This window comes from Garra rufa, chromosome 21 (assembly GCF_049309525.1).
Source record: "Garra rufa chromosome 21, GarRuf1.0, whole genome shotgun sequence".
In the NCBI taxonomy this organism is placed as follows: Eukaryota; Metazoa; Chordata; class Actinopteri; order Cypriniformes; family Cyprinidae; genus Garra; species Garra rufa.
In genome coordinates, this window is record NC_133381.1 from 36989899 (window position 1) to 37003350 (window position 13452).

Genomic DNA, 13452 nt, shown 5'->3' on the forward strand with positions numbered 1-13452 from the left:
ATTTATACTAATATAAAGCATGGTTTTGTTCCAATCAGTGCTAATTTATACATGTTCTAGTATTCTTATTAAAATGATAAAATATTATAAATATGTAGGTACTATTTCCATCTCTTGTCTGTCCATCTGTTTGTCTGCATGTCCTATAATGGGAATACAAATCTTTGAAATGTTTATGATTCTGTCATAATAGCTGTTCATCAGCAGAGGGCACTAATACATTCAGTTAGTTAGGGTTTGTGCATAGAGACATTCAAAATCACAGGAATATTGGCATAAACAAAAGGTTTTAAAAGCTTGGGTTTTTTATTGTATCGAAAGATGTAGTGACTTTATCCACAGACAAACTTTTGGCACATTACTTCGTACACATTCAAGACAACCAGATGCAAATTCCTCACAAATTCATATATTTCTATGAAATTATTATACTGTTAAACCACTTACACTGAATAAGTGTGGAATGACGAGATAGTCAAAGCATGTTTGTTACAGTATTAAAATGCTGCATGTGTTTAACACCAAAGAGAGAAAAAAGGTCAGTAACATATATCTGGCATTTCGGGACCATACAGCTGGAATAAACTGTGCTGACGCACGGATGGATTTGACCTATAGCACCATGTAGAAAACTGATACTATCCTGTGAAAAATCTAGTACAAATAGAGGTGATTGTCTTCCATGCATAATTAATACTCGCTGTAATAATGAAAAGAACCCTCTAGAACTGATCTTCTAGAGAGGCTGTCAATTTTTACCATGATTTTTTTCTAAAATGAAGGCACAGACCATCATTTTGTTTTGTCGGTTGACAAAATATGACAAAATATCCTTCACAGAGGTCATGAAAACCCTGAGCTCCAAGACAAAGCTTTAGTATAATAAACGTGTTTGTAACAGAAAGACATTTTGCTTAAATAAAAGGGAAATTAGCCAACTCCAGAATAAGATCTCAATAAAATTAGCTGTCTGAATTGTCCAATGTCCACGTGACCAAACCTAATTTCAGACAAAATTCATTCTAATTAAAAACACGGTATTTCAAGTCAAGCATATTCAAAGCTCAAAGCATATTTTTGCCTTAACCTGTTTTTATTTCATGTCATGGTGAATTCTTCATTAAAACAAGTTTTCATTAAAGGTGCACTCAGTAATTTTACCTCATTAAAACTTTTACACATAAAGAAACGAATAGCACTTTTAGAAAAATATTACAATTATAAAGAAAAAAGCTAAACCAGTAACTTTATCCGCCTTATTTTTTTAACAAGTAGTAACGAATTAGCCTAAACCATAGGAGAGACTTCCGAAATAATGAGAAGAATAAACTGTGATATTTGCACTACAAACCAGTGTGCTCATAATTAAGATAACACATTAAGAAGACACAACAATTTGCAATATCAAGCAAAACAAGCTGTTTTGTACAGCTAAAAATAGCTGAATGCGGATGAGACCAGAAGCCACACCCATAAAATTTCCAAATGGCCACGCCCACTCGTACAGCAAAAAAATAAGGGGCGAATTCCAAACGGCTATTTTGCGCCCTTCAAAGGCACTTCTAGAAGGGGACGCCATTTGTAGGGACGTTCCAAACGAAAGTGAGCAACTTAATCCCTTCACGAAGGGCCCTTCCAGAAGGCCGTTAGCGAAGGGAACATTCCATGGTCACTTCACGGAAGTGATTTCCGTTAGTGATCACGTTTGCGCAGCGTTGTCAAGGTAACATTTCGTCAGTCATTCCCTTCGCCAAGGGAGTTCCAAACGGTTAAAAGAGACAGAAATGCCCTACTCCCTTAAAAGAACTCACTTCAAAGGGATCTGCCCTTCGGAGGGAGTAGGGCGTAGGGATGCGCACTTCCATTTGGAATTTGCCCAAGGTTTTACATGGAGCAAGGCAGAATAAATTAATTACATCGATTAGCAACATTTTGAATCTCAGTGGCAAAAAAGTGTCCAAATTTACCTCAAACGGTGTAACATTGACCAAAAATATACTGAGTGCATCTTTAAAAACACCAATGCTTCACTAGTAGTTCCAGAGCAACCAGAATGGATGTTCCAAAACGTTTTGTAAGTGTTGTTTTTTGTCATATCTCAGTCCCTTACTGTATCCCAAAATATTTTAATAGCTATTGTATTGTTTAATATTTCCTCAAACCTTCGGTCTCATTGCTTCAGAGACTTCAATAGTAACGGTTCAGGCTGCGCGTGCCCGGCATGTCCGGCTGTCCGTTCATCCAGATTTCCCGTATGATCCGCTCGCGTTCCTCTAATCGCTGCGCGCGCTCCAGCTCCTCGGCGGAGGTGAACACGTTACCGAGCGTCCGTTCAAAGCGCCGGTGGCGTCGTGCCGACAGGTCGGAGGTATTGTCCCAGTCCGAATCGCTGTCGCTCGTGTCACTCGTGCTCTCCGCAGTCTTTCCCGGTTTCTTGGGCGCTTGTTGCGTTTTGCAGTCAGTTCGACAGGAGATCTGCACCACTAACGCGATGAGAGTGAGAACGAGTCCCAAACACACTCCACACACGAAATACAGTGCCGCCCGTTCCGGGTGATCTGCAGAAACAGTTCAGAAGGTTAGTAACAGTTGGCGAACAGAGTACAAAGTAGGCCTTGTTTGTAAATATTTGCTTATAGTCTGATGACCGCCATTCAAGTAAAAGCGGGAGCGGCCATTTGTACGTTTTATGGGTCTGGCCTCTGGTCTCATCAGCATCAAGCTATTTTTAGCTGTACAAAACAGGTCCTTTTGCTTCTTGATATTACAAATTTGGGTCTAACCATACTATTTTTATTGTATTATCTTAAATATGAACATACTGGTTTGTAGTGAAACAATTTTAGCATTTTCTGCACATTTTATGGTTATTTCCCTAAAACAACTAACGAACAGGAAGTTTCGGCCATAGGCTTACCGCATTGAAGAATAAGGTGGATACTGTAGCAATCTTTTTTTATTTCTTTCTATTTAATTTGTTTATGGAAGCTTTTAGGGTGGTATAGCTATCTTGATAGTAGAGGAAATGTAAAAGATGTAAATAGTTCTTCAAATCTTTTATTTTGGTTATTAAAAATGAGCCATTTTTAATAATGAAATACAATTTATACATTTTAATATTCTGTTGAAATAGTAAACATTTTAAGAAGTAAAGTCATCGTGCCACCCAAAGTTTTGAAGCATGTAAATTATTATTATTATTTTTCTTAATATAAATTAATAAAATTGCTTAATAAAAAGTTAAAAATGTAAGTTATTTATATATATATATATATATATATATATATATATAAATGAAAGTATACACACAGTGTATATGTATATACACAGTTGAAAGTAAGTTATATCACAGCAAAAGTTTGTTTCTTAGTCTTTAATCTAACTTATTTTGGTATTTTTAATGTATAATTGTATTTACATTTGATTAATGATTACAAGTTTTCAGTAAAAACAAATAAAAATATATAAAAGGATTAGAAAAAACAAACATCTAAAATATGACATTAAAATACATCTAAAATATGTTTGCCATATTTTTTGGCAAAAATTACGATTATTTTGCTCAATATTGAGATCATGATTATTTAACTCCATTACTTACTGACATTGAACTAATTTTTCCTTCTTAATGGAATATAATAATAATAATAATAATAACAAAAATTGAGGAAAAAAGACAGATAAAATAGAAAGTAGAAAGAAAAAATACATTGCATGTGAGACGTTAAGATGTCCACATAAAAAGAAATTCACAAAAGTGATTTTATGTTAATAGAAAGTGTATAAAGTATAAAAATGTATAAAGTGTCTACTTTAAAGGTTTCAAATAAGTTTTTGGAAAATAAAATGTCTTGTACATATTAAAATATATAAAAGAATACATGAGCATATTAAATTTTATTGTGTTTTAAATGAGTAAAAATTGTTACTGACAAACGGGCAAAACTTAGGATAGTGGCTATTTTTCAGAATGTACAGTTACAACTAATTAGCATTTGGGGTGTAAGTAATTTGTCTTTTAATATGTAATAAATTTATTTTTGTTGTAAATATGCAAGATTGTTGCACTGAATGACATTTTAGTGGGTGTCTTCTTTAAATTAGGGGAAAATGATATTGGATGATATTTGTTTTTTGCTCAGAAAAACAAAAATGCAATTAAATTAAACAGAAAACTTTTACTTTTTTGTAAAAACAACAATTTAAAGCATTATTACGCTTATTGTTTTTATGCTTGAACCTTTTTTTGTCTTTGACCCACATATATTAGATTATTTGCTTGATTCTGGCAAAAATTATTATTATTTAACACCATCACTGATATTGCTTATTTTTAATAAGATATCAGTGGATTATCTTTTGTTAATAACTATTGGAAGACAAAATTGTAATTTAAAAAAAAATTCAATTAAGCACCCAGCTGTTGTACAGTGAGTGTATAGTGTACCAAACCTGTTTTTACCTGCTATGAAGGAGTAAGCAGCCAGTGCATTGCTTACTAAAGCCATCTCCTCAGTAGTGGCTTGCCTTTCATTGAGGAAAGCTGTAACCATTGCATCCACACAGACGCTCTCTGGATCACTTATTGTGTGGTACTGAAAGAAAGTGAAAGAGGATGAGACCGCAAGTTAAAACTGGTCTAAACCCACCTTCATTTTTTAAAATGGCTATAAAGAGAAGCGCTGAACCATAGCTTATAATGATGTTGTTTTAAAGAGTGTAATTATATTGAGATTTCTCCCTACATTTAGGCTGTACCATAACCTCATGTGCAGAGAAAACTATTTTTACAGACAGGCTGGAAATTTCCAAACAGCAGAATAATGCTATATCTTTCTGTGCAACCACAGACATTGTAACAACCTAAAGTTTAATTTGTCCTCATCAAACTGTCACAAGATCAGACAAAAAAGACATCCAACGTATACATTATTATTCACTGACAGGATGATTGCAGTTGAGACAATCATAATAGAAATTATAACCTTTCATAAAGAATTAATTATAGAATGCCATCCTACTCCTGAGATTCTCTCATTCTCGCTCCCCCTCGTAAAAACCACTTCTAGGCATCGGGGGAGTTTTTACCAGTAAATTATTGCCAAATTGCCAGGACATATTGGCTGGTTTTTGTCTTTCATCCCAAGAAGAAATCAAATGTAATGAAACAAAGGTGGCTGAACACAAACAACCATGGTTGCATGGAGAGCTTGAGTTAGTCAGATGTTTTTTAGCAGCAGTCTGGGCTGAAGGTAGACGGCACTCAGGGCCAGTCATTCACGTGGGTGTTAAGGAATGTAGTCTCGGTCTGTCTCACTTAAAGGAGGACAGGCTGCTCTTTCAGCGTGAATGAGGAATTAGACTAGTGGCACTTCCCACAAACAAAGGTACATGTTGGTAATTTTAAAAACATCAAATGCCCTCTCAGAGGTCTTGACTTTCTGTGTCAAATCATCACATTCATACAACAGTGTCGTCATTTTGTGAACTGAAAAATATGGTGAACTGATATCCGATTAATTGTAGTAAAAACAATTTTATTAACCTATTTTAATTACCAGAACTATTATATTTATATATTTTGAGGTGCAACCCAGCATCCAAAAATACAAAAAAGGTCAATTTTCATTCTGTTTTCTTTATGATATAGTTCATTTTATAAGCTCATTTTGAGGTCCAACCTTTTGGAAGCCTGTTTCCACCACTGAATAAACAAAAAGGTTATTGCAACTTTTTATCTCACAGTTCTGACTTTTTTTTCCCTCAGATTTGTGTGATATAAACTCACAATTGTGAGAAATAAAGTCAGAATTGTGAGATTATGACTCGCAATTCTGACTTTTTTCACGCAAATGCCAGTTTGTATCTCTCAATTTTGACTTTTTTCCTCACAATTGTGCTTATATCTCACAATTTTGACTTTTGTTCTCAGATTTGTGTGATATAAACTCAAAATTGTGAGAAATAAAGTCAGAATTGTGAGATTATGACTCGCAATTCTGACTTTTTTAATGCAAATGCCAGTTTCTTTTTGCAATTCTGACTTTTTTTTGCAATTCTGACTTTTTTTCTCAGATTTGTGTGATATAAACTTACAATTGCGAGAAATAAAGTCAGAATTGTGAGATAACTGACAATTCTGTCTTTTTTTCTTGCAAATACAAGTTTATATCTTACAATTTTTTCACGCAAATGCCAATTTGTATCTCTCAATTTTTGACTTTTTTCTCACAATTGTGTTTATATCTCACAATTCAGACTTTTTTTCTCACAATTCTGACTTTTTTTCTCGCAATTTTGACTTTTTTCTCACAATTTTGACTTTTGTTCTCAGATTTGTGATATAAACTCACAATTGTGAGAAATAAAGTCAGAATTGTGAGATTATGACTCACAATTCTGCCTTTTTTTCTCGCAATTCTAACTTTTTTTCTCGCAATTTTCACTTTTTCTCAGATTTGTGTTATATTAACTTGCAATTGTGAGAAATAAAGTCAGAATTGTGAGATTATGACTCGCAATTCTGATTTTTTTCATGCAAATGCCAGTTTGTATCTCTCAATTTTGACTTTATTCTCACAATTGTGTTTATATCTTACAATTCTGACTTTTTTTTGCAATTCTGACTTTTTTTCTGGCAATTTTGATTTTTTTTCTCAGATTTGTTTCATATTAACTTGCAATTGTGAGAAATAAAGTCAGAATTGTGAGATTATGACTCGTAATTCTGACTTTTTTCACGCAAATGCCAGTTTGTATCTCTCAATTTTGACTTTTTTCTCACATTTGTGCGCATATGTCACAATTTTGACTTTTGTTCTCAGATTTGTGTGATATAAACTCAAAATTGTGAGAAATAAAGTCAGAATTGTGAGTTTATGACTCGCAATTCTGACTTTTTTCACGCAAATGCCAGTTTGTATCTCTCAATTTTGACTTTTTTCTCACAATTGTTTATATCTTACAATTCTGACTTTTTTTTGCAATTCTGACTTTTTTTCTCAGATTTGTGTGATATAAACTTACAACTGCGAGAAATAAAGTCAGAATTGTGAGATAACTCACAATTCTGTCTTTTTTTCTTGCAAATACAAGTTTATATCTTACAATTTTTTCACGCAAATGCCAATTTGTATCTCTCAATTTTTGACTTTTTTCTCACAATTGTGTTTATATCTCACAATTCAGACTTTTTTTCTCACAATTCTGACTTTTTTTCTGGCAATTTTGACTTTCAGTTTTTTTCAATTTTTTTCTCAGATTTGTTTTATATTAACTTGCAATTGTGAGAAATAAAGTCAGAATTGTGAGATTATGACTCGCAATTCTGACTTTTTTCATGCAAATGCCAGTTTGTATCTCTCAATTTTGACTTTACGAGTTTACGAGTTTATATCTCACAATTCTTTTATTTCTCGCAATTCTGACCTTTTTCTCACAAATGCCGGTTTATATCTCACTTTTTTCTCGCAATTCTGAATTTTTTCTCAGAATTGTGTGATATAAACTCACAATTGCGAGAAATAAAGTCAGAATCATGAGATGATAATTTCAAATTTTGAAATTTTTCTCACAAAAGTGAGCTTGTCCCTCGCAATTCATTTTTTTTAGTCTCGCAATTCTGACTTTTTTTCTCAGAAATCTGAGATATATAAGTTGAGTTATAAAGTCCAATTTTGAGGGGAAAAAGACTTTATATCTTTATATATATATATATATATATATGTATATTCTGACAGTTACCTTTTCTTTTTCAGTGGCGGAAATGGGCTTCCATACAACCTAGGATAAAAAAGTTTTTTATAATATAGCAACTTTTATAATTTCATAATACACTGTTCAAAAGTTTGGGGTTGGTAAGATTTTTTAAAATGTTTTTAAAAGAAGTCTGCAAAAAAAGTCTGCAGTTTGATCAAAATGATTTAAGTACATCCTGTCACTGTTTAACTTTAAGTTTTTAAAGCCTTATTTTATACGGTATATGTGGAAAGTATCTGTTACCCTGTACTCCTAAGCTTATTTAACTGTTGGGTCTTCTGTGCAATCTTATGAAGCTCTTCATTCACCCTCATTACTATCTTATAATTATGAATCTCTCCCAGGTTCTGCACCATAATTTGACATTTAAACAGTATTTTCAATTGTAAACACTGTGAACTCCCATGCAAGACAATCTCATAATGTTTTACAAACTGCTACTCAAGGGCTCCAGTCATATTTTATCTGCTGAAAATGTTTTAGTTGTCACTATATATAATTTTCACATAGAACTATAGATTTAATCTTACCTGGAGTGTGTTGATACATTGCGGTTCATCTATGCGATCTCACGCTGCAGAGAAAAGAGAACAAAAGCAAGTAAGACAAAATAAGAAAGAAACTTCAGCATCCTCCCTTTGGCTCCTTAGAACTGATGGACAAAGCAAAAGAAAGAAAAAAAACCTGAACGGCTACTGTATGAGTCATAATGATCTATATAACAGATCAGCCCCCTCAGCGTTACGATAAGACCTTCAGTGGAAAAACTCTCCTTCCCAAACTTTGTTCCTGTGTTTGCTTGTGTCAGAGATTGTACATCATACAGTATCACTATGAGTCCTTTTCCGGTACACACACTCCTCCATTTAACCACAGTGATTAGTCAAGACCAAAACCCTCCCTAACTAGACAGAAAACCAAAAAACAATAATGTGTGTTGTGTTTAAGTTGTATGGCGTTTGCCTGTGTCAGGCCAATTATCTGACTGATTTGAAAGCCACAGTGCATAAACCACTAATTTTTGCTTAATAAATTATGACTAGACCGGGAGAATGTATCATAACAGGATGTGATGTCTGAGCAATATATTGAGAAATGACTGAAATTTCTAATTTTGTACAGTAACAGTTTAAAAACCATTATCTGTTGTTCTATCTGTACTTCAGGCTATTTTTATGGTTGGAAAACAGCGTATGACTAAACTGTTGATCTTGTGGTTTTTATCTTTTCATGTTTTTGGAAACTGCACTGGACTTTTCCCTGGACAAGTCCTTCTTTCCCACAGAAATCTCATGGGTCGTATCCTGTCTTCATATTAAAATAGATCTAAATTGCTTAACTTCTTCCAATATCAATAGAAGGATAAGACAGGCCTGTTATTTAATCCTAAAACTTAAAGGAAAATTACGTCATCTTAATTAACTGAATTCAGTTTTACATAAGTTTACATAACATTTCATGAAAACATTTGTTACAATGTTTTTTTTTTTCTCAGAATTGCATAATATAACCATAAAGTTCTGATTTTTTTGGCAGAATTGTGACATAAACTTGCAGTTCTGACTTTCTTTCTCAGATCTGCATGATATAAACTCACAGTTTCAATATTGTTCTCAGAGTTGCGAGATATAAACTCACAGTTCTGACTTTTTTTTCTCAAAATTACGTGATATAATATCACAGTTCTGACCTTTTTCTGAGAATTTCGAGATATAAACTCACAGTTCTAACTTTGTTCCCAGAGTTGCGAGATATAAACTTGCAGTTCTGACTTATTTCTCAGAATTACATTATATAATCTCGCAGTTCTGACTTTTTCTGAGAATTTCGAGATATAAACTCACAGTTCTAACTTTGTTCCCAGAGTTGCGAGATATAAACTTGCAGTTCTGACTTATTTCTCAGAATTACATTATATAATCTCGCAGTTCTGACTTTTTCTGAGAATTTCGAGATATAAACTCACAGTTCTAACTTTGTTCCCAGAGTTGCGAGATATAAACTTGCAGTTCTGACTTATTTCTCAGAATTACATTATATAATCTCGCAGTTCTGACTTTTTCTGAGAATTTCGAGATATAAACTCACAGTTCTAACTTTGTTCTCCGAGTTGTGAGATATAAACTCAGAGTTCTGACTTTGTTCTCAGAATTGCATGATATAATCTCGCAGTTCTGACTTTTTTCTGAGAATTGTGAGATATATACTCAGTTCTAACTTTGTTCTCAGAGCTGCAAGATATAAACTTGCAGTTCTGACTTTTTTCTGAGAATTTCGAGATATAAACTCACAGTTCTAACTTTGCTCTCAGAGTTGCATGATATAAACTCACAGTTCTGACTTTTTCTGAGAATTTCGAGATATAAACTCACAGTTCTAACTTTGTTCTCCGAGTTGTGAGATATAAACTCAGAGTTCTGACTTTGTTCTCCGAGTTGTGAGATATAAACTCACAGTTCTGACTTTGTTCTCCGAGTTGTGAGATATAAACTCACAGTTCTGACTTTTTCTGAGAATTTCGAGATATAAACTCACAGTTCTAACTTTGCTCTCAGAGTTGCATGATATAAACTCACAGTTCTGACTTTTTCTGAGAATTTCGAGATATAAACTCACAGTTCTGACTTTGTTCTCAGAATTGCATGATATAATCTAACTTTCTGACTTTGTTTTACGAATTGTGAGATATAAACTCACAGTTCTAACTTTGTTCTCAGAGTTGCGAGATATAAACTCGCAGTTCTGACTCTTTCTGAGAATTGCGTGCTATAAAATTTGCAGCTCTTACTTTTTTCTTAGAAATGCATGATATAAACTCACAGTTCTGACTTTTTTCTGAGAATTTCGAGATATAAACTCAGTTTTTACCTCGCAATTCTGACTTTATTTCTCACAATTGCGAGTTTGTATCCTGCTATTCTGACATCACTTCTCAGAATTGCAAGTTTGTATCGCAAGGAAAAAATTCAGAATTTAAGTTTAAATCTCGCAGTTCTAGAAATAGTCACAATTCTGACTTTTTCTCGCAATTGTGGGTGTTCATCTCTCTGACTTAATTTTTCACTATTGAGAGTTTGTATTACATAATTCTGAGGGAAATGTCAGAATTGCAAGATATAAACTTGCAGTTGCGATTTAAGGCAGTATTTCCTGATATAAAGTCGCAATTGCAAGGAAAAAATTCTGAATTTAGGTTTAAATCTTGCAATTCTATAAATAGTTACATTCTGACTTCAGAATTATGAGATATAAACTTGCAAATGTTAAAACATATCAGTCTTTTTTCACCCTCAAAACTGGACTGTATAACTTCAAATTGCAAAAAAAGTCAGAATTGCGAAATATAAACTCGGAATTGCAAGAAAAAAGCCTTTAAGTTTTTATCCTGTAATTCTGACTTTATTTGTCACTATTGAGAGTTTGTATTACAAAATGCTGAGGAAAAGAGTAATTTTAAACATTTTGTTAGTCATTGAAACATCTAACAAGAAAACTAAATCCATTTTTCAGCACAGGCCTCCTTGTTTTTGCTGTAATGCCTAAAAATACATTAATCAGACAATCATTTTATGAAGCTTAGTCACCAGGCCCATTACATTCTTGAATGAAGTACACTACAATGTTTTCCTAGAATTGTCCATTCAAATACTTCGAGAGAGTTTTCACCGTCGTCCTCCAGATGGAACCACCGTTATGTACCGCAATCAAGAGAGGAAAGCGGCAGCTCATTTTTGGCAGGGCTTTATTGAAGCCAGCAGCCTGTCGTATTTCAGGGCCTTGACCAATGGAGCCTGGCTTTAATCAGACACTGAGCCAAACCTGAGCTTCAAAGCTGGCATGAGCCAATACTCTTTCATTTGACTTCACAAATAGACGTCAAGCAAACAAGTAACTCTAAAATTATGTTGTTCCTCATTGAATAAGTTGAGCAGCATGGCTGTTCTCCCGGTTTAACTGCGTATAGTCACAAATAACTCATACTTTTCCAGGCTCTAATAATTTTAACAGGAATTCAAGCACCTGTTTTCTCAACTATAACATGATATTTAAGTTGAGACAATAATGGGTGCACAACTGCTGTCATTAGTATTCACAGCCAGGGTTAAAATGAGTCAATGTCAACTAGACCTCCCACAAGCATGCCAACCAGCATGCCGTACAGCATTGTCGACCAAGCAGGTCACTTTTAGCTGGCCAGGCATTTTCCTGCGCCATCCGTGTCAATTCCTCAAGAACAAACAAACAGGTGGAGTGGTAAACAGGTGCATTTTGCAAGTGCTTTGCTCTTAAAGGGATAGTTGTCATTGCAAACCTGATATTTTTTTCCCATATAATTAAAGTTAATAGAGTCCAAAATAACTTAAGACCCCACTGACTTTCATTAATTAACACATTGGGCAAACTTTACTAGAAGAATTGATTAAAAATCCTGCTTGTCCACGTGCTTATCCATGTTGACCAGTTAAAAAAGTAGCTTCCTAAGAGAGTTTCCTTTCCTAAAAACATTTTTCCCAAGCGTCAAAATAAACAGAAACAGACCACATCTTGTGGAAAAAACATTACATAAACTTTTTCGTCAGAGGACTGGGATACAAACTGCGTACAAATGCAAGACCATTTAAATCCCTAAATATCATAGGGAGCCTCTTATTGTCCTTATGAAGTGACCTTATAAAAATATGTTTTCTCACTGGGGTCTGTTTATCGTGCACTTAAGAAATCCAGCAGAGAAATGAAAGAGCAGGGGGAATTACACAGACTTCATCATTGTTTTCATAGGAGAGAGAGATTAAACTAGTCCTCACAAAAAAGATTCATTGGAGAGTTTCAGATTTCTATTTTTAGAGGAAATGTTTAAAAATAGGGGACAACAGTTTTCCAACAGCTGTTTATGATCAGACCCTTTACCAAAAAGAAGTATACTTCAAGTTTTTTTTTAATTAAGTTTACTTAAGTAAAGTTTAAGTATATTTTTAAAGTATAATTTATGCAGTAAGTATACAAATATCAGAGTATTTCAATACTCCTTGAGACTAAATAAATAAAGTATAACAGTAGTAAACTTTGAGTACACAACTAGTTTTAGTTTGTAATGCAAGTATACTAAAAGTAAATTTATAGGTATACTGTTAGTTTACTAATTAAATACTTTTTTACACATTTTTAGTACACTTTGAAGTATACTACTAGTTTAGTAGTTTTATACTGCAAGTTTTCTTTAAGTAAACTTTACATCATACTTTAAGTATACTACTATGTCCCTATTAAGGTATTAATTTGTATATATTTTGTTCTATGATTTTCTGAACAAACAAAACATCTAAAAAAAAAAGAACAAGGTATCTGCTTGTAAAGAAAAACATTTTATTCTAGCTTCATGCATTCTTTTTTATAAACACTTGAATGTGGGTAAGTTTCGTTAAAAGTAAGTAAATAAACAACATTTTGAACAAAAAGCTTAAAAAAACTAAATTGAATGAATGATAACCAACGTCGATCAACACCTCAAAGCTTGACAGAGTCATTATTACCTCTTCATAAGTAGACATTTTTTTCCATAACGCTACAATTTTCCATATCTTTGGTTTTGATGCTGTTTTATGTCTGATGATTGTGTTAGATTACATGTGGAAGCATCTGTTGTTTCACTTTCTTCTTTACTTGTGTTTTGGAAATTCTGTACAGAAGATGTGT

The 13452-nt window shown here is 33.4% G+C and overlaps 1 protein-coding gene across 1 annotated transcript in view; it reads right to left on the minus strand.

Annotated features, from left to right (window-relative positions):
• Nucleotides 1–287: 287 nt before the first annotated feature.
• eva1ab (eva-1 homolog A, regulator of programmed cell death b) overlaps nt 288–13452 on the minus strand; it is a 32392-nt gene continuing 19227 nt past the window's right edge. The window contains exons 2-4 of the mRNA XM_073827230.1: nt 8289–8332; nt 4463–4595; nt 288–2558 (exon numbers count right to left, since the gene is read on the minus strand). Of these exons, the coding sequence (XP_073683331.1) occupies nt 2188–2558; nt 4463–4553 (462 nt within the window). The 5' untranslated portion in view covers nt 4554–4595; nt 8289–8332 and the 3' untranslated portion in view covers nt 288–2187. The remainder of the gene's footprint in view (nt 2559–4462; nt 4596–8288; nt 8333–13452) is intronic.